This window comes from Copidosoma floridanum, unplaced genomic scaffold (genome assembly GCF_036245765.1).
Source record: "Copidosoma floridanum isolate Cflo_tuat_1 unplaced genomic scaffold, Cflo_Japanese_pri ptg000013l, whole genome shotgun sequence".
In the NCBI taxonomy this organism is placed as follows: domain Eukaryota; kingdom Metazoa; phylum Arthropoda; class Insecta; order Hymenoptera; family Encyrtidae; genus Copidosoma; species Copidosoma floridanum.
Genome location: NW_028321890.1, coordinates 21681836 through 21709132, shown reverse-complemented (window position 1 = coordinate 21709132; position 27297 = coordinate 21681836). Strand labels below are relative to the sequence as shown.

Below are 27297 nucleotides of genomic sequence, written 5' to 3'. Positions count from 1 at the left end.
CATGTCTTTATACATGGCTTAGATAATGAACATTTCATGTTTTTATAAGATTTTGGCATGTCTAAGCTAAATATTAACGCTCTACTCTGACTGATAGCAACTGCTAGCGATTCCATAGAGCTTGCGAAGACAATCGATTCTTACGCTACCCATATTGCATCTTCATGTTCGCATGCATTATACTCGTATACCCCCAACTATAGTAACAAATACGGTGACCATACTACTTCGGCAGAGTGGTGGTATAATATACCTACAGATACACTCGCTTACGAATGAAGGTAGTGTGTAACGTACAGACCGAGCAAGCGAGCGCCAGTGAAAGTATCCCCCAAGTTAGCTAGCTAGAACTAGCGTGCTTATAGCTAGGCTAGCTTAGTCGACGTCGACGGCTGCGGTACATTCCGGCATTTCTTCACCGATATTGCCGGTATATATACACAGCTCTTGCTGCAGCTTAGAACTGGGTCAACTACAGGCGTTGCACCACACCATCTTGTCTATGTGTATACATGCCTATTCCTAGACTATCTGGTTGTGGCTCTGTGTACAGTACCTATACAGCTGTATACCTACAGAGCTAAGGTCTAAGAGACTCGACGAGCCTTGAATAAGCAGCTCGAGCGTGTACGTGTATAGGTAGGTGTATGTGTGTGTTTGGCACAGGCAACCCAAACCACCATTACCTCGCCACCACCGCCACCGCACGGTGTTCTTTCGTGTTCGCAAGTGTTGTGAGCGCGAATGTGACGAGAGAAAACGTGGGCTGCAGGCGTGTAAATCCATGCATGTATTATTATGTTAAGAAGAATTGCTCAAATGGATCAGTTGCCTAAGGAAATCGATTACATTTTGCCTTGATTCTGTCTTGGCTCTAGAGTTAGGCTCGTTCATTTACTTAAAAGAAAAAAAAAAAAAAAAGTGATTGATGGTCGAGCTAAAACATGGTAAAGGTGTTACAGTCGTTGTCACTTTCGACAAATCTGGCATGTAATTCTAAACTTACACTGTACATGTTTAATTGTCGGAGGGGGACAGGGTAGTAGTGAACAATGACGATGCTGATCAGAATAAAGCAAAACATTATTAGTCTTTGGACAGTAAGGTTGATTTTCGTTGTCATTCACATTTCATTCAACTGTCGGATACACCTACAGTTGTATCGAGCAGAGGTAACAAAAAAAATGTTTGGAAATGAAATTTTTTTGATTTAAATTTAAAAATCCAATAAAGCCTTTAAATAAGAATATGCTTAAATGTTGATGAACCAAGCATAATTTTACCATCAAATGACTGCATTCCTCGGAAAACACGATAAGACTAGACCATATTACTCAAAAAGATATGTTTCATTTACGAAAAATTGCTCTATTAATTGCATTTTAATTAAAAAAAAATAAGAAAAAAAACACATCATTAAAAAGACTGTGTAAACAAAATTATCAAAACAGCCAACTCATCACCAGAGCACAACAAAGTGCATACGATCGAGAAGCAACGACGAAAGAGAACGAAAAAAAAAAAGAGACAACAAAACAAAGAGTACAACGAAAGAATATAATAGAAGAGAGGAGGGAGAAAGAGGGAGAGAAGGGCGAGGGAGGGCGATGAAATTGCCTCTGTTATTGAGGCACATGGCGCCGTTTGTCATTCTTCGGCTATCCTCTTTCTGTATCGGGCACGAGGATCGAAGAGTCGTCCCCGCACTGCCGCTGCTGCTGTAACGTGTACATGCAGTTTCTCTTTCTCTCTCAGTTGCTCTGCGGGCGACTCTTCGCTCCAGCCACCACCGTCGAGTCACTCGCGTTCGACGCGATGTATCTATTAATTCATCCCGCTCAATTTGCAAGGGAGATCGTACATATAACGCACGCACACGCTCCCGATCTTCCTTCCCTTTTTTTTCTTTTACCTCTCTACACTACTTTTTTTCTTTCCCTTTCATTTCTTTCTTCCGTCCTATACATTTTTTCTCGCACTTTGGATAAAAAGCTTGGCTTTTAGTGTGTCATTGACTCGAATAATTGACGTTTACTGCAGGTCACTAGCATAATTATTAATACTCACTACTCTGTCGAGCTTCCAATTATAAAGCCAAGCGTTCAAACTCAACGTTTGTTACGAGTCTATTAATGGAGGCGGCACACACGTTTAATTGTCTCATGAATCAAGAGGAATTCGCGTGTGCTGTATACCCACCGTAGCTTTTAATGAGTCACACGTGGTAAATTATAATTAGAATGAGAGAAATATACATCGCGCGCATGAGCTATTAAGCTCGCCTCGACGACTCCGGACAATACTGCTCCAAAGTATAACGACTTATAATTTCTCAATGCGTAAATTGTCAAATATATATACATACATGGTATATGTGTATCTAAAAGTGAGCAGCTCCGTGTGGCGCTTGGATAACGAGGGAGTTCACATCAGGCACATACATACATACATACATACATTTGCGCAGGCAATCATTGAGAGACCTTTATTGAATAATGATATAACTCAATCTTAACAATTGATGCTTTGATAAATACTTTGAGACTATTGCACTTGGTTACTGGTTGCAGGCCAATATATTCAGGGTATATTGTGAGAATTTTATTACTTTAATTAACGCAAGATTTGAGATTATCACGATAAATCGATAATTGCCGTTTGAGTTGTCTATAATTATTGAAGATTAGAGTGCATGATTATCGATAACAGTCATCTTGTAATAATAATCAGATTATCTCGATCATAAGTAAACGCTTGAAACTCTAACGCAAAAGTTTTTGATGCGAACAAAAAATATCTACTTTGCAAATGTGCTTGCAACTGCGATGTAGAAGGATTAAAAATGACATTTGGTATATAATACAGCGAAGCTAATTTTATCGCGAAACAGTGTCGAGTTATGCGATATGGACTCCCAAACAAATCCATCAAGTTCTCCTTAAAGTCAGCTCACGGCATCAAGAAAGTGACTCCCGTTCCGTCTTCCTCGCTTCAGTACGAAAAACACACGTCTCTGATTACTTGCACTCTTGTGTATCTGTATCCTCTCTCTCCTGCTATCTCTTGCTCGCTACATCGGAACATTCAGCAACGTCACCGCGCCAGCGCTACTATAGCATCCATCCATGTACCAGCACACAAGTGCACAATCCTCGTTGTCGTTAGCTTATCTTTTGGTAGGATCGCGATGCGAAAATAATTATTTAACAACAGAGAGAAAGATAGACAGGGATCGTACAGCAACACGTGTATGCATTATATTCCGGATATACAAGCCAAACTAACTGTCTCTCGGAGAGCTGATGGCTGGGAGGGCGTCACGATTGCTGCTATGCTGTGTAATACATGCAGGTCGTTCTCTCACCACCATAACGATGACGAGCAGAAGGTCGCAACTGTAGCAGCTACGATTTTTTTTCACCTCGCTCTTTCTCTGCTCCATGTCAAGTCGCGATTTGATCATTCAAAAATATTGCACTCTTTTTCTCCTCAGCGTATCCGGTCCCCGATAATCCGTGGCATATGCTACGGCCAAATTGATCGCGATATCTTACGTAATACACGATCACACAATCGTTACCGTCTCGCGTGGTCTCTTTCTCTCCGTAGGGCTGATTGGCCGATTGGCTTTATCGATCTTTCGGGACCCGAGTAGTTGCACTATCGATCCCCCCCCTCTCCCGCCGTGTCTCTCGATTCAAGATCGCGGTCGATACGCCGCTCTCGATCTTGTTGCTGTTTTCCGTGTCCTGACTTATCTTGGGGTTGTCTTGGCGTGCGATTCTGAGGCTGACCCGGTGCATATTTCTATCGAGCAAGAGCAGGATTTCGAAATTTTGCCAGGAATGGGTACGAAAATATTTTCGTGCTAAACGAAGATTGTTTTATCGTTTCCCATGCACGGCTAGACTTGGGGTTTGTTGGACTTTTCGATCGGTATTATTTTTTCAACGAATTTTCGATTTTGCAGGAAAATTTATAAACTCCTCCTGAGACATTAAAAAAAAACTATTAAAAAGAATTAATCAATCATATGTAACACAATGTAACAGAATTAGATTATAAAATTTAAATCGGTAAATTACGCAAAATTAAGATGTGAGATTTGATTATTCATGTAACTTCAATGACAGTAATAGTTTGATTCATTGAAAATGTCAAGAATCAATAGCAGTAAACAATACTTAAGTCTGAAGGAATCAGCTGAAGGGATTGATGAAAAAGTAAGGAGTGATAACGAAAAAAAAATTTTTAACAGAGAAGACTTTTATTTAAAAACTGGTATACTGAAGGAACGTTAAGGACCAACGTAAAGATGGTACAACTGATGCAACTAAAAGCAAGAAAAAAATTTTAACAAATAAAATCAAAGTACGAGGTTTATAATTCAAGAGACTAAGGAAAAATCAAGATTATAATCTAGAGAAAGAAAGATACAATTGATTGTGTATCAGATCGAATACTAAAAGAGAAAAATTTAAAGAATTTGTAGATGATATAAAAAAAGAGAAAGTAATTGGAAAAAACAATTGACTTAAGTAATTATGTGTATAATATACTTTGATATACTATTAATTTGTATAATTAAATTATTTTACTAAGCTCTAATGAAAATTTGATGGATTTTAAGATACATTAAAAAAGAAGATTTTCTGGATATTGTATATTAGAAAATCTAGAAAATTATAAAAATTTATTAAAAAGTAATAGGTATGTTTGTTTAATCAAGAAATTTATCTCATACCATTAAATTTGTTTGAATGTAGATACATGTAACTGAATATATTTCTGTGTGCAATCAGGTATACGTATCATAAGATTTCCGGGTCTAATTACAATTCAAAAGTTTTTTCTTCTTCTTATTTTATCTGAGTTAAAAAATGTTAGTTTTGAATTTTTTTTGTAATGTTAATTATAATATTAAAAGATTTAATATACATGATAACATACTTTTGTTTTGAATCATGTAAAATGTGTTCATAAATGTTAGTGTAACAGACAGATCTCATGATTTTATGAATATAAAGATTTTTATCTGACTTAGCATATTTTTCTGTGCTAATCTTGTTTATTATGAACTCAAAAAAATTTTCTAGCTATTTTTTAATTTAAATCTTTAGATTGACGTAGCATTCAAAAAAAATTTTATTAAGAAATATTTATAGCATATACAAAAGATTATTGTGAAACAATATATTTAAACATTAGAAATAATTTTTTTTCTACAAAAATAAATAATTCATAAATAATCTTTAGTCATGTATTTCTTCTTGATGTTAATATGAAAATAAAAAATTTCTAAGAACTGCTTATAATTACTGTCATGAGATACAATTGTTGCACAGATTCTGAAAATCATGTTTATTTGTCACAAAAAGCGAGCACATTAAAAAATTAAATCATCAAACAAGTTTATTGTATTATTTTTCAATCAATCAATAAGATAAGACATTGTCAAACATAATGACAGCTCATCAGTTATTTTTGTATTTAGATTCTAGGTATCTTATCAACGCTCAATATCATTTAAAGATAAGGTTGTATGGGCATTTATTTAAAACCAGAAACAGGTTAAAGTTCACACTTATAAGAAATATTTGTGAAAAATTACGTTTTCGTGTAAACGATTGCACGATGATTAACTCTTTTACAATTTTCTATGACTTCCCCATCTCAAGTCTCTTAGAGTAATAATGAATTTTGATAATGAATCATTTGGACTTGTTTTTATAATAAATTGACAATATCTTAGCATTGAGAATACATTATTTTTAGATTCAAACTACTTATCTGATTGATTATTGAAAGGCAATGCTACATAAATTCAGATGACCACCCCATAAAAACCAACGGATAAATAAACAAGTAAATTTAAGACAAACGAAACAAAAAAAAAAAAAAAATTAGGCCGATTCGCAATCACACTGTTAAAGAGAAGTTAGGGGAAAAAACATGTACTTCTACGAAGAATAAACGGTACTTATACGCGAGCTTAAGGTTTGGCAAACGATTTCGCCGAAAGCAGCCACGAAAACATCAGAGTCGCTATACCTCGCGCTTCTCTCCGCCAGATATACGTGCATCCGCAACACACGAGAGCCCACCTGTGCACACAACCGCTCACGTTCTATCGCGCAAAAAAGAGTACACTCGCACATTGCAACCACGTACCACGTAGTTACACACACGCGGGCTCGAAGCCTGCGCGGAACCAGAACCTGCAAAACCAGCGAGCTGCATCTGCCGGCTGCATACGAGCTCCACACGAGAAAGAGAGAGCGTACATCGACTTTGGCGGCTGCCTGCCTGGCGCCGCTTTGCCTCGAAGCTGATGCTGCTGCTGCTGCCACGCCAACCGAGCAGCCTCTCCATACCTCGTCTTCTCCTCTTCTCCTTGGCACGTATAAGAGTAAGTAAAGTATATACCCACACGAGCCCAAAGGGAAGAGAAGAGACGAATGGAGGAGCAAAGCGCCGGCATACGCCTTCGAGAGATTACATGCACTTGTACCGCGGCTCATGTGTCCCGAGTCGTTCGCGAGGGAGGCGTGGATCTGGCCGGGGGCCCCTTAGTCTTAACACGTCGTTTCAACCGCGCACGGATTAATGAACGAGCTCATCGCATTATAAGCGCATAACTCTCCGGCACGTGTACGCGCGATCGCCATCGGTCAAATCTCTCGATCGGCCGATCGATCGGTACACACACATACGCGCGGGCACAGGGAGAGTCGGACGCAGTACTTCGACACGTCGTTTTGGCGGCTGCGTTTGATAACTTCATCATATCGCTCTGCATGCGTAGCTGCTGCTGAGGAGCCTCGGGGTGGGTATACCGTGCCCCGTGTCGGAATAAAGTGCGCTGCCGCGTGGCGAATCACCCGAGATTGAGATGCATGACGTTTCGGAAAATCTTGATGACGAGGCCCAGAATCTCCCTTGTGGCTCTTTGGCTCCCCTCATAATCTTCATCGGCATCGGCTGATGGAAAGAAAGAATCGAGGGAGGCTGCGAGAAATCGATGAATATCGGGGGCTTCGGAGGGTTTTGGTTGTGAGCCGGCGCGGATTGCCTCCTTGACCGATACCTCTCGATGCAGGCGAGCTCGTGGGATAATTACGATGAGAACAAAAATTACTATCGTGAAGCTACGCGGTGTGTGTACAAAGCGCGCTGGCGACGCCGCTGGCCGTTTTCTTCGGAGGATGAGTGCTGAATGAGAAGTATCGAGGGCCCGATCTGTACATACATGTGTGTGTGTGTGTGTGTTCGCTGAACAATAACATGCATACAATCGGAAAGATGCAAAAGAGATTCTTGGCGGTAGAGTCTGATGAAAATATCTACGTTTACGGATGTGAAAGGATGCAAAAAATTTTGTTTTATACGTATAAGAATAAAAAGAAAATTTTTTTTTCATTGGGAAAAAAATGAGAGACATTCTGTAATATCTGTTTTTAAATTTCATAATATTAATGTTACTTCTATAAAATACCGGATCAAATTTTCATTAAATTAATGATTTTACCAATCACAGCATCATCAAGTATCGAGAACAAAGATAATAACTACAACATTTCGCTTTACCGGCTTGAGTAACAATACTCATCCAAATGTTAATATTTTTAAATGAGAAGAACATGAAAAAGTAATTTTGAAAAAACTAATTATCGACCATTCGCATATATCTGCCATAATATAAAAAAAACCTGCACTTATTGAACGAATTCCACGGAAAACACCATTGATTGAGCTGCACTATTTGAAAAAATCAACTACATCAGTTACGCTCCGAGCAGGTAAGAACTAGTTCCTGCATGGTGTATCGAATCCGTCACGCGTTATCGAATTCTAATCCGAGCAATTTATCGGTACACGAGAGATTTGAACGGGGAGGGAAAAAAAAAAACAGAAAAATCACCATCGACATCGCGTCAGCTTTTCCGCTTCATTCTCTTCCTTTCGGCATGTCGGTACTCCCGGCAATTGAGCACGGTATTTACGAGTTTATCGGAAGCAGAGAGAATAAAAAAAAAAGAACAGCCCGCTGCGGTCGCTCCCTGTCACGCTAAATAAAACTAGCAAACAGCCCGAAAAAAATGGCATCTAATTTTCTTTTCGCACTCGCAGAGCATATACCTGTAGATCAATATCTTTAACCATAGAAGCATCCGCGATTACTACGCTTATATTATCATGAATTAAATCGCGTGCGTGTATGCATGAGCTTGACAACAGTACGTAGCGACCGATTTGTGTTAAGATCGCCAAGCTGCACGAGAATACCGCGCGGGGGAAATAAATTTATAGTGCCGAGTGGCGATCCTTTGTTGGATTACCCTACAGGCGGGCGAGTAACATTTGCGCACACTGCACGCCAAGTGGAGCTTCGATATTTTTCAGGCAACGCCGTTATTTATAAGTCGTACGTGCTCAGCGCGCGTCTAGCGTGTACACGCCTGTAATTAAACAATTAGACCCGTGTAAGGCGGCAACGCTCCGAAATGATAATAATTTATTTCAACGAGGTATAATTTCTTGTTTCACCAGGATGGATTTAAAGCAGATATTTTTATCGAGTTTATTAATTTATTGATGCTCGTACTATAGGTGGGACGTTGAAAAGCGCTCGTGTAGAGAAGGTGGCGAGTATGTGTACAGGGAGAAGTAGTGTACACGTATAAAGTTTTCAATCCGCGTTTCGTGGTAATTACTCTGAAACTCTTGCTACGCTAGCGCTGATTAACGTTTTCTAATTTGTGTAAAATACACTGACAGAGCGGTATGATATGAACAGACGGAGGTAACGAAAGGAAAAAAAAAAACAGACGTATATTTTCGTAATCCTGTTAACCACGTTATATTACACATGTGTGTGTGTGCGCGCGCAAATAAAACAGCACGAGTATACATCTAATCACGATTGAAATCTGAAAATCGTGTTAACAAAAATTCCTGTCTGTAAAATTAAAGTACTCGCACTGGTGCGCTGTACGAGCATGATAACTCGTAAGATCGGCTTTTGCTCGACGGAGAGTTCTCACCGCTTCTTTTTGTCTCTCTTGCCGCCTCGTATATGTGTACCGTCTCTTACAAAACCTATATTTTATTGGTAGCAATAACATTTGTTACGAGCCAAGCCGATACATAAGACTCAGCTGCGCGGTGTAACTCTGCTTTTTCCCATAAAAAAAAAGGGGGGAAAAAAAGACCCCGACATTTCACCCATTAGAGTTGGTTCACCTATAAGGTTACGTGCACTGCGCATTTGTAGGAAATATTTTTGCCCATTGCTGAAATTACCCTTAATCAATAACTGGAGGAAAGGCCATTGAATAGATGGACTCGGGTATAGGTACGGCACGGCACGCGTTACGATACATACGTATTGCATCCGCGACGCCGCACAGAGAGATGAAATCGCGGCGAGAGCGCCTCTGTGGCGTCGATTAATCTTGCATTGATCATTATTGCAATTTTTCCGGGCGCGGAGATCCCATTCATCATCTGGGACGTTTTTTCGTATGAGTCACGGGAGAGAAAGAGCCAAGGAGATCACTCCTTCGGAGTGAGAGAGAAAGAGAATCACGTGCGTCGATCGAGCCAGGTAGATTGGCGGGGCAAATTGACGAAAAATCCAAAGAGAGTCCATCGGGACACAGATACATATCTATAGGCGAGATAACGCGCCAACGGAGGCCTTTATGAAATTAACTGCTTTTCTATAGTTTGATAATTCGCGCTGATTTATTGGATACTACGAGGCCACGGTAACGTGCGACCCGCAGGGGAGATTAGAGCACGCCAATGTTTTTCTCGACTTGGCAATGGAGCGATGGAATTTTCTAGCCGGACGATGGACTGGTTTTGTTGTAATGAGTTCTATTAATAATTCTATTATTTATGGCGGTCGTATTACAAGGAGACTGCGTTTCAAGCTATACGTACGCTCGGCACTTGACATGCAAACATCGCTGCGTCGCTCGGTATATATATATGTAACTTTGATTGATTCTTCGAGATGCCGATTCTCACGATCTGCTGTATAAGTTAGTAGGTATAATAAACAGGAACTGATTTCATTGATGTCTTCGTGCGGTACGACGTGCAAGCTTTTTATGAGCGACTTACACAGATCGGAGATGCTTGTTAGAGCTAATAAAATGATAATAATAATCATTACTATCCCATTGACGTTCATAAATTCTTTTTACGCTCTAAACCTTTTGTCATCGAAATCTAATTTTATGGCCTTTTGTCTGATAAATATCATTAAAAAATATTATTGCAAACTTGGTATTGGAGTAGTAGTACAATATTTAAAGAAGATAATCATTAAACAAGGTTTATCCAAGGGTACCGCTTCCTAAAAAATCGTTGACGTGAAACTTACGTGGTGTATTGACCTTTGCAAAATATGAAAATTCGTTAAAACGTCCATCTACAATGAGATAAATTCAATCAACGCCGCGTATTAGATCTGTTGAATCAATTAATCCATCGTGTTCTCTATCTCCCTTTTTTGTACTAGTTTATTATATACACCTAAGCACACGCGTATTATACACACATACACACGTGGAGCGAAAAGTATCGGCCTGCGTCTCGGCCAATTTAAATTCAAATGATCTCAAAGAATGCCTCTCTGCTGTACACGTTGCGATCGGCTACTTTTTCAGTAGTCCCTGCGAGCTGCTGGTTAAGGCACGACAACAAAACGACAGCTATAGATAAAGCAGAGGAAGAATAATAAGACGAAAAAAGTACATAATGCACCTTCGCTTGCGCGTACATGCGTATAACGTATACGTGAATGATACGGATGGATAATGGAACGAGGCGATCGGGGCAGGCATTTAAGGAACGAATGAAAATTATGCAGCAGCCGCTGCCGAGCTGTACACCCGGCCGAGCGAGTCTGGTTGGTTCTCATTTTTTTTTATTTATTTATTTTTTTTTTTTCCTTCTCCCTCGCCGGAACGATAACATATTTATAATAGCACGCGTTCGCGCTCGAGTTTATAAAAGCCGGTTCAACAACCAGCAGCCAGTACCTATTCCGATAAGAGATGAACTTTTATCGGAAATTCAGCGACACAAAATGCGCTGAATTGGATCTTTATCGCGAGTATTTCAATCCTCTCTGCATTTTAATTGGCGGAGAAACTGCAGGGGAAGAGATATCACTCGCATGTGTGCGTATGTGTGTACATTAACGCGAACTGATGTATTATGTGGGGAGAAAGAGCGGCACTCGACTCGGTGCATTACATTATGACGAAGAGCAAAAACCGACTGACAAAATTACGTAGGTGTTACATAGAAATTGCCTCACCACGAGCTCTAAAATTAATGCGCTAGTGGCTTTTATTCCTCTCTCTTGCTCCTCTCTTCTTCCTACCGTTTTTTTTTTTTTTTTTTTTTTTTTTTTTTTTTTTTTTTTTTTTTTTTTTTTTTATTCTGCCCCCTTTGCCCTCACTCAATCTTGTTTCCTATACGTGTGTGTAGCTTAGCGTTGCTTTTGAGCTTCTCAACCGGTTCCTCTGCGGGTTCTTGTAATGAATTGCTTTTGGTGATTTTTTTGCTCGAGCATAAATTGATAGCGTTCGAAAAATGGATGAGTAAATTATTCATCGAATAATAATTTTTTTCTTTTCTTTAATTTTTGGGAGTTTGTTTGTATAGTTTAATGAGAGTAGTTTTTCTCCGAAGGTGTCATTAAATTCTTATTTTCAATAAACTGAATAGTTAAGGGGATTAACTAGTTAATCAGGACAAATGTTTTCTCAGTTGCATCATTGTTTCCGAACTTAATTTTTCAAAACGTAACATCCTGTTGATCGATAGAATTTCTATAAGATTTAACGTTTTAAGAACTACGAAAACTTATTATCTGCTACGTCAGTTGGTAAAGTGACTTGTGAGAAAAATATTTCGAAATTAAGTTAACCATGAACTAAGTAATACTCGCATATGGAAGCTAAGAAAACTACATTGTAAAAAATAAAAATTTCAAATTTTAGTATACATATTAAAATTAAAGCATATCAGATGTTAAACAATCGATCCATTAAGTTTCAATAGAGTAAAACGTAACACCAGTCATGAAATCCACAAAACCAAAACTCTACTCAATTATTCATGACGTATAAATTGCCGAGCCACTCTAATTGCATTGAAAAAACATCCAAGACCGTTTAAGCTGTAACGTTGACGGACCAAAAAAAAACTAGAAGAAAACGGGAGCAAACGAAAGAGCGTCTCTCCTCAACAACATTATCCTTCGCGCAAAACCAACTCAAAGAAGCTTTTCCGCTCTCATCACTTACACTCCCCACCTTTCCACATTATATCCACGTGTATACACATCCGCACGGGGACTTTGGCTTCGTAAATCTTGGCATGCGCAACGCGCCCCAGTATACAGCAGCGGCGCGGTTCCATTCCTCGGAATTCACGCTCGTTAGATACTTACATGCCCCCCGCTTTTCCTCCGACGAAAGGAACTATACGACTCTAGCTCGCTCGCTTGGATTCCCCTAAGAATTATAGCGCGATTATATGCTCACCGGGGAGAGATCGCACAGAGGCGATCTTATTCACACGCAAGACCCTTCAAATCATTTTCAAAAGCCGGATTTCGCTCGGCGTGTAAGCACTTACGGTGAGCCAACAAGCTAACGTGGGTGAGCGCGACGAGGCTGTTGAACCTTTTGACGGACATGCATCCATATGAAATAAGTGGAGAAAATGGTTACTGAATTTTTTCGTGTTTTACTTGCAAAAGGGATTTTAAAAGTTTATTGTTACGTTTAGTCTCGTTAGTTACACATCAGTTGGTTGGACAACAGATTTTTAACTTAAAGTGTTCAAGTTTAAAGTACGACTATGTACAAAATTAGATTTAGATTTAGATTGCACTTTATTGAGGCCTTGTGGCTATGCCATGTCTGGCCCTCTGATAATAATACATTTGAAATATACAACATGATTTGTAAAAATACAGATTTAAATAAGTTTATGCAACGAATTACAACAAGTTAATAATTTACTAAATTACAAAAAGCGTATAAAAAAAGTAGTGTGGTAGAATCGTAGATGCAAGTAAAGTGTAATAGTATTGGTATAGTTTTAATACATGTTTAGTTCACGAATTACATGTAAAGCAAATCTTTGTAGGTTAATTACGATTGTAGTAGTATAAGGCTAAAGAAATAGGTACAATATTGTGTATGCTAGAATTTGTTAAACATTATAACTTACAATGATAATAGAAATTTGATAGTACTTGGTAAAAATATATAAATAAATAAATAAGGATTTTTATATAGTGTGTAAAAAGTGTGTTTGGCTGAATTAAGATTAAAATTTTGTTGTAGTTTAGCTTAGTTTAGCAGCTGTGCCATTCATTCAAAGCCATCTCATTCTCAATCTTCTCTCTATTTAATATTGAATTCCTTAAAGATTCTTTGAAATTAGTAATGAGCGCAGGATCGAAGACTGGGATGCAAGTTCTGTTTAACAAGTAAATAGCCTGGATCAGAAAAGAATGTCGAAAAGTTTCGGTTCTAAAACGTGGGCAAAGCAATAAAGTGGACAAAGTTTTAGCTGATCGTCTAACTTCATCTGAGCTGAGATTAAAATTTTTGGCTAAATAGAGCGGGCGGTTATGCGCTGTAGTTGAGTAGGTCGGTAGGCGCTATAGTTGAGTATTATGGTAACATTCATTATTGTCACTTGAATATTCAAAATGAAGACGTAAAGTAGAGGTATCTGGCAACATTACTACTCTCTAAAATTATTTTTATTTATGGTATTGGTATACTAAATCAATTGTAAGAGATTAAATAGCAGACACTGATTGAGTCACCCGCATTGAACTGTAACATGAAAAGTATCAAATTAAAACATGCATTGCATATCTTTCCAATTTTGAAACTACTTATTACAATTTTATTCGACAACCGTAATTTTTTTTCATTGAAAACAAATGAGACTATTTGATTGTAACATAACATAGTAAATAATAGTGTATACGTACACTATTGACCTTAAATTTTACTTTGATGAGATATTATTTCTCTGACAATATGATGATTAAAATAAATGGTAACAATTTAATGAATCCCATGAATTTAAACTCAGGCTAACTTTTGAAAAACTTCCGATGATTAGTATCCAATATTTTTATTTTTTTTTAAATTCGATATCCAATAACCTAATCAGGTTACCATACAGACTTCTGAGATGATACCATTTTGTATGAATATTTTAGTCCGTAGTTACGTAATTTTGTTAGACTAAACTGAGTTAAGTGGCAAAAAACTTTTTGAATTTTTGAATTTCTTTATACTATTATAAAGTAAAAACAAAAGTTTAACTTGAAATGAAGAATAAAAAAAAAGGAAATAAAAAAAAAATGTGTCAAATGTGTTCAACGTCTGTAATCATACAAACGGGTTTGCAGCCCTTTTTTAAAACATTATGAACCGTATCAAAACAAGATTGCATCGACTAGAAAGAAAAATTAAATTTGACTTTCATATGCTCGATAAACTCCACGCGGAGATTTATTTTCGATTGAATTTATCTCTAATTGTAAAATATATCTATCTTGCATAATAAGTCCCATGCATGCTATGACGTTTATATCGAACAATGCGAAACGTATCCGCTCCGTAACGTTGAATTGAGTTATTTATGTAGAACTTCAATTATCTAACACACAACTTCGATCGCATTACAACTCACTCTTACTCTCAATATATATTCTTATCGAGATCGACAAAAACAAAATTCGATCTCTTGTCTATCAGAAATAAACTCTATTATTTTCATCCTAACGTAATTTATACGTCACATTTAAGAACACGACGATTTCAATTACTCTATTTATCCATTTAATAGTAAAAAACTCGATAGCTACAAAAAAAAAATCATGAAAGCCAGGAAGAAACTTGGTGCGAGGCACGTTCTAGTTTTAAAAAGTTAAAAAGTAGAGCCGTGCTGCAAACTTCAGGCACTTATCATGATAGGCAACGGGATGGAAAAGAAGAAAAAAAGCATTGGCAAGTGATATGGAGAGAAGGAAAAAAAAACTTGAGTAGAAAAAGAAGAGGAAAAGCGCTCGGACGAGCTCGGCGCTTGAGATTCATGCACATTTATCAATGACATTTCCAAGCGATCGTCTATTCGATTGCATCAACTGCTTCGAGCTCAGCAGGAGCAAAAGAAGCAGCAACTTGTGTATGCGATAGCGAGACTCGCAAGACTATATTTACCATACATATATAAATGACGGGTTGTAGATGTATTTTTGACGATGATGATGATGACGACGACAACGACAAAGAGAATCTGCAGCTAAGCTATACGACATGTATAGTTGGTAATAGTTGATGCAGTGCACATATATAGCGGTGAAAGGTCCTTCATTCGTGTAAGCCTATGTGAACGAGTCCGCCGACTTGCGTAATCTTTCTCTATCTCTTTCTTTCTCAGAGTGTCTGACTGCACAGCAAAATTTTTACTTATACATCGATTTCGTCGGCTAATCGTATGTGCCGTCTAATTATTGCTTAAAATTTCGAGTTTCTCCGAGTGAACATGGTTAGCTTTATCATATCCATGAATTTAGAAATAACACAAGTATACATGAAAAGTTGGTGATGTGGAAAAGTTTTTTTTTTTTTTTTTGTTAGTTTATTAATAAAATTGAACTCCTCGAAACTAAATATAAAAACAACTGACCAAAACACAATAAACAAAACTTTTTTTTTTATTGAAAGAAAGTCCCTTGTATCATCTTACTTTATATTTTCAATAACTTTTCAGACAGAAAGTAATCTTTACTCGTATTTTACCCTCGATTTTACCGTTACAGAATTTTTAATTTAATATTTTTGCAAATGACACAAAAGGCCACTCTAGCAGCTATGAAGGAACAGTTTTGCAGACATAAATGCAGTGTAAGGAACTATCACGAAAAAAGAAAGAGTCCTTCGTGGTAACAGAGCGATTGGCCAAAACGGAACATAGAGGCGCAACAAGGGGTTTCTGCAACTGCATATCACAATAATATGGTCTCGAATGTGACTACTGCTGTCAGACTACAGATTCTAGAAATGCGATCTTCGAAGGGAAAAAGAGAAATTTCTGCGGACTATTCGGATGCAGCTGCGCGATGTGTGATATGCAACAACAACCCCCCGAGCTCAGCAGCTTGAACGGGATTCATCCATACCGTTGGATTCTGGACGTACACGATCATTCGAACGCTGATCTCTTGGATGGCTGGATTTTTTTTTTTTTTTTTTTGTTAGGCGTGAATAATAAATTATGATCGTAAGAACGATGAATATTTTGTGCGACTCCATCGTATAGCAATAAATAGCACAGTGAAATGCTACGTCGCTGAGATGAACAAGGAGATGGAATCAGAAATATTTATTGTGTGACCTATTTTCACGATTTGCTTCGCTCGAGAGTGCATACTTTTTTTGGAAACTTCGATTTTAATAAAATGTTTTATTTATTATCTTGTCATCAATGGATTGATTAATATTCGAACAGTTGACTACATTGTAATGAAAAAATAGGGTGCAATCAATTGTTTGAAAAAAGTTAAAACAAACTACGGCAAATTTTTTGCATGATCTAGTAAATAACCTCAAGTCTTTCCCAATTAATTTCAACGTATGGATATATTAAATTTCTCATTACCACAAAGTATTTTCGTTTTGTGCTGAATTATAGATGTTATGACTGACCAACATTCTCAATATTATTACACAATTGGTACTGCAATGTTTGAAAAGTCATCCACCTAATTGCTAAGAAGTGGTCAACGGCAGTGTCCAGCCCCGATATACACACAAGAGAGGGGCTTCATATCCGGGGGAGGAAGGTAAGTAGTCATCGTCGTCGACGACCAATAAAATTAATCACTCGAGGTCCCCGGCTACCTGAATAATTTATGCCTCGTCCGAGGGAATATCGCCGAGAATCGGTTTTACGCGCCCCACACGTATAAATATAAACACAAGCAGTCGAGTGTGCGCGCACACAGTCTTTTAAAGAGACAGATGAAGGAGATTTGGCCTTGCGATCGATATATACAAGCATGTTAATTAGAAGCTAGCCAAAGGGGTCTCGGGACGCAGTCCTTAATTTAATGGTCATCGTTCCCGCGGTCGGTATATATGAATACATGTACGAGTACACTCGTAAGTGTATCGGTCGGACGGGAGGGGCCGATTTGCGCTGCTGCTACTGAATTATTTAAGCGGGCTGAGAAAGCGGATTAGGAGGCGGCCGATGACACTGTATGTGGCATGCATTGCAGTTACGTACAGTACCTTGTGTGAGATTGTAATGTATGTTACACGTGACGTACCCGTAGTGTCGGTCCGACTAATGAGTTGTTCGGCTCTATTATTTCGAGTATGTTAATTTAACGGGCTTAATTAAGAAGGAAAACTTATGGGCCGCCGTTGCTACTGCTTCCATGTGCCGTACGTGTATGTATGTATATTTGGCGTGGTGCAACGTGTTGCGTATGTGCTCTGTAGGTTTCCTCGATGAGAATCGGGCGGGAGCATTAATTCTTTCTACTTCAGGGAGTTTAATTGCTCCTCCTCTCCTCCTCCGACGTAAATTTGCGTGTGTATACGTGTGCAAGCGCGTACACACGTGCGGACAAATTGCGTTCGCACCTCGCGAGACGCTTGCGGTGGGCTGCTGGTTTTTTTAATGCCCGCAGTACACGTAAATACGAACTTTCGATCGTGATCGTATATGCGCAGTATGCATACGTGCAAGAGCGTGTGATGGTCTTTTTCGTTTAATTTTGCAAGGAAAATGAAGCTCGCTCTGGTGGTGAGCACGCAATGCAAAGGAAATTCTCGTGATTACGCGGGAGAGGGAAATTGTTCCTCAGGAGTATTTTTAGCGCGTCTAGACAACTACTGGCTGATACTATTGCTTTTACAACCACGTGTATACGTTGTAGTACAAGAATCGTCAGACGAGACTAGCTGTGTTACGTTTTGGCCTTACTTAATTGAGAGAAAATAATTGATGCGTTTCACTTTGGCGTGTATACAAGCTTATTTGCAGGTGGAGAAATTTTTACAACAGCAAAGAAACGAATTACTCAATTCTTTTTTTTTTTTTTTTTTTTAAGTTTTTTTTTGTGTGTGCAAACTCGCGTACTCAACTTGAGACTTTTTCATTGCCTTTTTGTTTTATTTTTAATACCTATACTAATGACTGTAAACTTAAACTAGTATTGATCAATTATACCATATATATATTTACATAAACAAAAAGCAGCTCGATAGATAGTGAGATTTGTCATTTATCAGAGCAACGTAATACTAATGCGCTTTCCCATTAAAAAAAGTACCCAAGATCGCCTAATGCGAAACTCATAAAAAAGATTTACGTTATAGAAGCCCCATCATCGTAGGTTTTTTAATAGAAACGTTAATCCAACGATAAAGCTCTCGTTACTGCCACCGTGTTCATAAATAACTTTGTAATGGACCACACAGATTCTTTTAGGAACCTTAAGTTCTGCATTCGGTCACAAAAGGACCAGACATGAGCTTCCACCATCGTCTCATGATCACACGAGCTACCAATGACACAAATAAACAATGATATTGGGTGTTGATCGTTGTCATCTTGGCTGCCACGCGATTATAGTCTCGAAAACTGGAGCGAGCGCGCGCGCTCTCATAAATTACGCACCAGGGCCCGAGCGACAAGCAATTATAATAAATATCTCTCGCCGTTATATGTGCCTACTGTACGGCACACGCGTGCGCGCGCTTTAAGTGTCATTCCTAGGAGAGCCCAGATAGGTAATGAGCCGTGCGAAAACGAAATGAGGACTGGATTTCTCTTTCTGTCTTTTTTGCTCCATAGGCGCTGTATAGGTATGGGCATTAGGTCTCGCGTGACAAATGCCCTGCTGCTGATGTGGATAAAAAGGCTTAGACTTGGTACCTGCCTCCTTGGGCTCCGGTTTCTCTTTCTTCATTTCGTTTTTTAACTTGCCAGAGGTTCCTTTTTTATTTTTTGTTATCAGTAGCCACGGTCTTTTGCAAATTTAAAGGTATTAAACAAATTTCGAATTGAAGTTTATTTAATACTAAGGCTTTACTTCAATAAGATACTCATGTTTAATCAAAACACGCAATAAAATAATGATTGACGTTGAAATAATTAATTGAAATGTTACGTCCACCAATAAAAATAACATTAAACTGAAAGAAAGTAGAATACACGTCAATTATTTACTTGGGTGTTAACTCTACAAAAAGTTAGTAAATCTACGAAATCAAATATACGTACTATCGACAATAAAAAATATCCCCTCGGACTATTCAGAATTTATATTTGCAATTTTAAATTATTACAATCACTCACGCTTACAATTTCTGAAAAGAGAAAGAGAGAAAAAACCAGTTACCGCTGTTGCTGTCTCCTCCAAAAAAAAGGCATACCTCTCCTTCGTATTACCAAATAACAGTTGGCTGCTCCTCTCTCTCTCTCTCTCTCTCTCTCTCTCTCTCTCTCTCATACCCATACAAACTCAAAAGATCTTTCTGGATAGACCCCGGCCCACGCGCTTTGTAAAATTAGAAAACGCGATGTTCTCCGTTTCCCTTCTATTTATATACTAAGGATTTTCTCCTTCTCCTCCTCTTTTTCAAAAGAGACTCCGCTGTAACAAGAGAGAAAGAGTTGGTACAGCTCGTGAATTTAATCTTCGCCAATATGCTTTATGAAAATCATAAATCGCCGGGCACTTATACGATTCCAATCGAAAAACGCATGTGCTTGCGAGAGCACCTATCGGGCGCCCGGGCCCAACCGCTCGTTTCCCCGGCCCAGCGCACATGAATCATGCGATCCGCGCACACACACAAAAATATAAATACACCTGCATATACGAGCGTACGTGTATACGCGCGCGCATACAAACGATTGGGTTTATTATTAATCACGAGGTCACTGCTTGTATACATATACCTGATGCTCGATTCGATCTTTTCTCATACGAAGAGAAAGAAAAAACGGGAGAAAGAGAGAGCGCCTGGAGGGAAAGCTTGGTTCTGTAACGGAGAAAGAGAGAGAGCCTCGAGGGGAAAAAGAAAAAATAATCAAGGGGATGCAGAAGGAGGAGTACGAAGCCGTAACCTTTTATCACTTATCTAATTAGCCGTTTCATTTAATTAGCGATCCACGAGAGAAAAGAAGCTTTGATATGACCCCCCCCCCCCGTTTCAACGCAAGCTCAATTCATTTACTTCAAATCACGTATACGCTTGCACACGTGCACTTACATGTGTTCAAATGTGAAAAACATGAGGGATTTTTATGTATTTGTAGATATAAGTACTCTACGTGCTTGTATGCGTCTTTAGTTTTTACCAATGAGCAATTCGTACACTTCTTGTACATCCGTATAGTCATTTTAATGGTTGTCGTGGTGGAATAATCATAAATTAATCATAAATAAAAATCAATATTCGAAAATTGTAAATAGCTGGTATTTGCGAGGTTTTGTAAGTGATATTGTAATTATTTCTGAGGAAATATTAAAGTTATTACCCAAACAGTAAAAGGCTCCTAGACGACTGATTACCACCAGTTTATTAATTTATAAAACAGAAATATCGTTTACTCATTGCTCACAGTAATAAACGAATATGAAAATTTTTTGTCAATCTTAAACAATTAAAATATCAACATCAATTGTATTACAGCGAGACAAAATAATTAAATGGTATAACAACCTGATAAAGTTTCAACTTGACATTAAGTATCTCGACAACAAATCAATAATTTCTCACATTCATTTTTGACATTGTATCGCCTTAAGTATGTGAACAGGACCTGGGTTCATGTGGATGCTTTGTTAACGATCATTAACAATCACTTCACGCGTAAGTATCGCGAGCACAAACGCTCGCATTCCAATTACCACTTGCCATAGCATATATGTATACATATAAGTGCGCTGGCGCGTAAGTATAATTTTAATCGGCACCCCGAGAGCATACGGGAGTAAGAGGAAGAGAAGCAAAGAGCATCGGTTGACGGATGAATCGCGCGCTCGTGCTCGCAATTAGCCGTCCCCTTATTTATTCAAGCGCCTCTTGCGCTACTCTACCGTACCATTGGGAAGAAGAGAGTTTGTATCACCTTGCGCACACAGTCTAAGGTAATGGATCTCTAATTGTATTGAGTTCATATTATCAATGATATTTTACACTGGAAAGGAAGATGCAAATTTTTTTAATATTCACGAAAAAATTGTCAATAAAAAAGTTAGAATAATTGCAGGTTAGATTTACATTTCAAAATTGTCACGTGATAGGGGAATAGTATCAATATTGAAGAATAAAAATTATGAACGGCGTTAAATTAACAGTAAGTATATTTTTTTGATGCAACGAAAGGTTTATAAAATTTTTTTACTCGATTTAGACATAGCTACTTTATTATTCGACGACTGTGCCATATAATTTAAGCTTCGTTTCAGTAAGGAGTGACAATCATCAATACAAATAGGAATTGGTAAGTTATTGACGTGACAGTCATGTACAAAAATATGTGGATATGAACTAATGTATAAAAATTATACATCTAGAAATTCATGTGTACCGTAACAAAATCACTTACCTCGCTTGGATTCGTGATGAACTTGCCGATGGTAATAACGCACAGCGTAACTTCACGGGTATTTTCGAGCTCCTCGGGAAGACAGTAGAGAGCCTCGCTTACGAAATAGGGCTCGGGGCACGTCAACCTGCAACATTCACATTATCAGAGTGGTTAGATGGAAAATCATTAACCAAGTCGTTTCATTAAATGTGCGTGTACCCGCAGTTGTAATATTTTTCTCGGGTCGTAACGATTCGCCACGCACGGTGGTTAAACAAAATCAATTAATTTACAGACATGGGAAAAAGATAGCCGTAGACGCGCGTACGTTGGTTATTGATGGGATTCGCGGGCATCGTGAAAACGAGAAAATTTATTACGCCGGCAGGTACACGGATAAACGATCTGTTATTTTGCTGAAAAAACAGAGAGGAGATTAATTTTGCGTATACGAATGGATTGCGGTGTGTATTAAATGTGTGTTTGTAATGAAGTTTTTTTTTTTTTTTTTTTTTTTTTCATGTATCTATTGAATTAATACCCTTGAGTATGCACGATAGTATCGCTCCGACAATAATATAAATACTCACATTTACAACCTCGATTACGCGTGTTTAAATTGAACGATAGCTTGAAAAGCAGGGGAGTTTTGCAATTACAATTTAACTGCAGCGTTTTCAATAAACATAAAAGAATTTGTTAAAGAAAAAAAAAAAAAAAAAAAAAAAAAACGCTAATATACAGCAAGATCGCCAAGAGACCTAAAAAGCGTGCTATCCGCGCGAACCGTACACTTCGTCGGAAGTCGATTTATCATCAAGCGATGGCGGTGGCGGGCGATAGTGAAATCGCAGCTTGGCCACGAGGCCTGTGTAAAAAAAAAAAAAAAAAAAAAATCAGTACACACACGGTCTGCCGCCAGAACTATCTGAAGCGGAAGCGCAGGCGAGAGATTTTGTAAATTCCATATAGCAAGCGAGGGCGAGCGATAATTATCGCTAGCCGCTCTCGGTTTTGCGTGTGCATGCGCGTGAGATGATGATGCATTGAGCAAGAGAGGTCCCCGCTCTATCCAACCCTTTCATCTCGCGATGGTCAGCTGTCCGTCGTACATACATGTGCACGCGTGGGTATATTTATAGGTTTGAGAACATGAGCGGTAGAGGACTTGTAATGATACCCGCACGAGTTGCCGTTACTGAGAAAGACCTATTCTCCTCTCCCAGTAATAATATTGATGATTTTTGTAGGATAGCTATGGTGTATCATTCGTTCTCGAAAATATTGAGGGAAAGAGGAGTGTCGTGCTTCGACACATTGAAGTGTGCACGACTCTTGCAGCAGTACGAGGACAAAAAACTTTTTTGATTTCTTCAAAAGGTGATCTATGAATCATTGTCTATAGCAGTAAATGGTATTAGTAAAGGCGTTTTATTTTATGTCATTCATCATATTCAAAATAGATTGTCAAAAATTAGTTTCAATGAAAGAAAAAAAAGAAAGACCTGATAGAACGCATGAGCTCACGCGATCGAATTATCAAATCGTGAATATCTTTTATTACCAAAAAAGTTGACGTGATTTCTCGTTCACGCAGTATAACATAACATAAACGCAATACGTAGTGTACAACGTGTACATTTTCCAGCACTGTTAGAGAATCGTTTTACGAGTTGACAATTATTTCGCTTGTACAGGCCCGCTCTCTTACACGCATGCGTGAGCATACACTTTTTTTTATCCTCGATTGAATTTCGAATGTTAGCTGTAACACATCTTGTACACGCGTATACAGGGAGAGAAAGATGAGGAGAGGAGGAGAGAAAAAGATCGGGGCAAAAGGTGCCGCGACGTCGTAAAACGGGCCGCGGTGGATCTAATGGCTCTCGTAAAATCGAAAAGCTCGAGAATAAATGCGTAAACCAGCGATGCTAATTAGCCAGCCTCTCTCTCTCTCTCTCTCTTGTCGGCTCTACACGCGAACTGGTTTACAAGCAACGGTAATATGTTTATGAAAAGAAAGAAATTGTTTGCCTGCCAGAACTGTTTGATGAATTAAGGGACGAGTGTTTTGTTTCAGTATAACGTCGCCCCTTGTTGCTCGCGTGCGTACACGTTGCCCGAAAGAGTTATCTGACGAAGATTTTAGTTAAACGACGTTGTAAAGATCGATTAAATTGCCAAATTTTTATGATTTACTTTATCTCCACGTAGGAAGAGAGGGATGTGTAATGAAATTTAACAAGTTAGCTTTTTTTTAGATGATTACATCATATTTTTCATGCGACTTCGATCGGTCATTTTTGGCAGAGCAATAATTGTACTTTCCACCTTATGGTTCCATTGAACATTTTCTTTTTTTGTATCAAAAAAAGTTTTATTACTGGGATATCTAGACATAAACACACACGTAAGTGCTCAACGACAACTCCCGATGATTAATGTTCTTCCCACCCACTCCCACGAAGCTTCCTCTCTCTACTTCTGCTGCGCGTTCAACACACTTTTTCCCTTACTCGTGAAGTGACTCTTTTTTGTATTTACCAATGAATGCTAACATCACCAAGTCATCGTCACCATCGCCGGCAACTGGTTCTTCTTTTTTTTTCGCTAGCAAGCAGAGCTGCACTCCAAAAGAATTCAAGTCGTGTGCGCCTTACACGATTCCCTTACAAGTAACAGCAGCAATAGGTATTCCTCGAAGAAGCGAGGGAGACGCTGGAAGTGAGAACGAGAAAACGTTGCTTTAAGGGTAAACGCGTTCCGCGGAATAGTCGCCGTACAAGTTCCACGGGGTGGTGGGAAAGAAAACAAGAGACACGTCGATGATGTAGCCGCGTGTGTATTACATCAACGAGCAGTCGCCAAGTTCATTTACACGCCGTGAGAGTAAGTAGAAGAAGAAAGGAAACGACGAACTTTTTGTTACGACGCGCGCGCGGTGCGAGGAATCGAGGCTCTGGATTTTCTGTGAATAATGTAAATCGCGAAATGATTACTTGGATGAGCATTTGTTGCGTTGCAGGACGACAGTGAGGAGTTTCATTAGTTTCCAGGAAGATTTTTTTTTATGTGCTGGTAATGGGAATCACGTAGTTGTTCATTGTGTTTTACGATGGTAGGTACTCCTCAACCAATTTCCAGTTCAGGTTCCATGATTGTGACGATTAAATGATAAACCTGTTGTTGAAATTAAAATGTTGTTTTCTTTCAAAATTTGGTTGTAACCTTAAATACCTATACAGGAAAATAAAGTTTGAAGAGACCACGAAAATCGACGGTTCACGAGATAAAAGTAGAGAAAAAAGATGTACTAAAACTTGTGTGGTATCGAGTGATACCAAAAACGAGAAGGCACCAGCTGAGCGAGTGATGATGCGCTGCAAAGAAAACGTGGCCAGCACGCGAGACCTGCACCTGTAATGAAATCAATTTGCCAAATGGACGGGACGAGACGCGTGACAGGCGTCGAAAAGTCGAAGCCCAGCAAAGAGAGAGAGAGAGAGAGAGAGAGAGTGAAAAAAAAAAGAAAAAAAAGAGGCACACAAGTAAGGGACACGACCGCACCCTCATGCTTGTTTCACGCGATGCTAGCGAATGAATATGGGCGATGACTAGTCTGGAAAAAAGCTTCCGCAGCCCACACGCCCGCTTATACGTAACGTAGTTCTGACCGAGTCCCGCGCCCTTCCGATATGTTATATATGTGCTGTGGACAAGTCGAAAACGAGTGACGGTGAGTGTGGATACCTGTAAATGGGAGAAAGAGTTGCGCGTGTCCCGGTGCGTATAGCGACTTTGTCCGCTGCTACTCGAGGTTCTGGCTAATGGAATTCATACGGCGAATAATAATACAATATTGGAAGGAAAGGCGACAGATGGACTGTGTACAACGTTCGCTAACGTCGAATTATTCAGCTCTTACGATATTGTTGGGGATTGGGTCGTATAACAAGTGTGTGTTACGTAGATTAGGCATGACTAGAAATGTATTCGTTGAGAAGTCGTTGGTACATGTGATCAAGGGAAATCAATAAAATTCAATTAACTTTTCGAGTACGCTCAAAGACTGCTCATGAATATTGTTTTTTTTTTTTTTTTTTTTTTTTTTCGGGAGGCTCGTAAAAAATTGAGAACTAATCTAATCGTATTCCATGTTATTGGGCGTCTTAAGGCTTTTTTGTATGTCATACATAGGCATATAGGCATCATGCAGTCTCGAATCGTGTCGCAATAAATTTATTGGGCTACAACATTTTTATTTTGCTTACAATAAAAATTGGTATGATGACTAAGCAAAGACGAATTTTGTGCTTAGAGTTGACTTCTTAACCCTATCCAGCCTCAAAAGCTCATTGTCTGTTACCTCTTAAATAAACTTCAAAAGCAGTAAACCTCCATTTGGGAAAATATTGAATTCAATAGTACATTTAACCACAGTTAATCGATCCATTATTAACAACATTTATTCTCAGTTGCTCAATGTGAATTAAGCATGCAGCCTTTGAACCGACAAGAAAAAAGAGGAAGAGGAAGTTAACATTGCTAAAAAAAAGGGGTACAACATAATATAGTAAACGAAGGGAACATACTGTGTGGCTTGCATAACGTGTTCTCACGACTAGGCGGACGTTTCTATATATACCTAAATGAGGATGCTAGAAGGTATTGCCGTGCTGACCACAGCGTGAAAGACCGCGCTTTCGCCTGCCCTCGTATACATATCTAAGTTCTCTAACTCAAGGAGTTGTTGTTCGCGGCTAGAATTTGACAGCTAGACCGGAAGCTCTCTAAATTGTTTTGGCCTCTCGTTGTGTGTGCCAAAACTTCCTTGCCGCGGGCAACAGCAGCAGCAGCAGTGGTGCGATTATGTAAAAGTGTAGCAATACTCTTGAAATTCGTATTAAGGAAGTTGCTTTTTATTTTTTCGCCGTTGTAATTACTCGATTATGGTTATACCTATATCTAAAACTCGATGAATATTAATAGACTTGTATTTTTTGCGTAACAGCAGGAAAACATTTTTACATATAATTATCCATCTCAAAATATATCATATGCAGATGAAAATTTATTTCTACGAGTGCCCACGCGATACATTTGCTACATTCGTTTTATCGTGTGACAAGTGGGCGTATCTAATTTGTTTAGGATTATTTTTATTTCTGCACATCGCCATATTTTATCAAGAACAAGAAATTTTTCTTCGCACCGCGCGATTATTTCACAAAAATACATTTGAAAAATAGGTAATGGTCCACCGCCCGCAGATTGCTGGGCGTTTTAAATAACATCTCGGCAAGAGGAAGCGAAAAAAAAGAAGCGCCCGGGGGCGTCTAAATTGTACTTTTGTCTCGGGAGGAAAAAAAAAGAGCGAGAGAGAGAGGGAGTTGATAAAAGAGAACAGAAACAGAGCTGGGGGAAGAGGAGGATGAAAAACGCATCGTCATTTTTCGAAGGAAGCTCGGAACAAGAGATCCCCGGAATAAATATTGGTCGTCGTCGTCGGCATTGTAACAAGCCGTTATAAAAGGATCCTTATTTGTTTGGATGAAAAAAAAGAGTGGATAGGGTGATTAAATTTATGGAAAGCTTGCGCGCGCTGCAAAGGAAGTGCGC

The 27297-nt window shown here is 38.8% G+C and overlaps 1 protein-coding gene across 1 annotated transcript in view; it reads right to left on the bottom strand.

The window, feature by feature from the left end:
* Positions 1-27297, bottom strand: part of MESR6 (misexpression suppressor of ras 6) — a 522313-nt gene that overhangs the window by 258914 nt on the left and 236102 nt on the right. The window contains exon 4 of the mRNA XM_089591368.1: positions 21697-21823. Coding sequence (XP_089447494.1) covers positions 21697-21823 — 127 coding nt within the window. The remainder of the gene's footprint in view (positions 1-21696; positions 21824-27297) is intronic.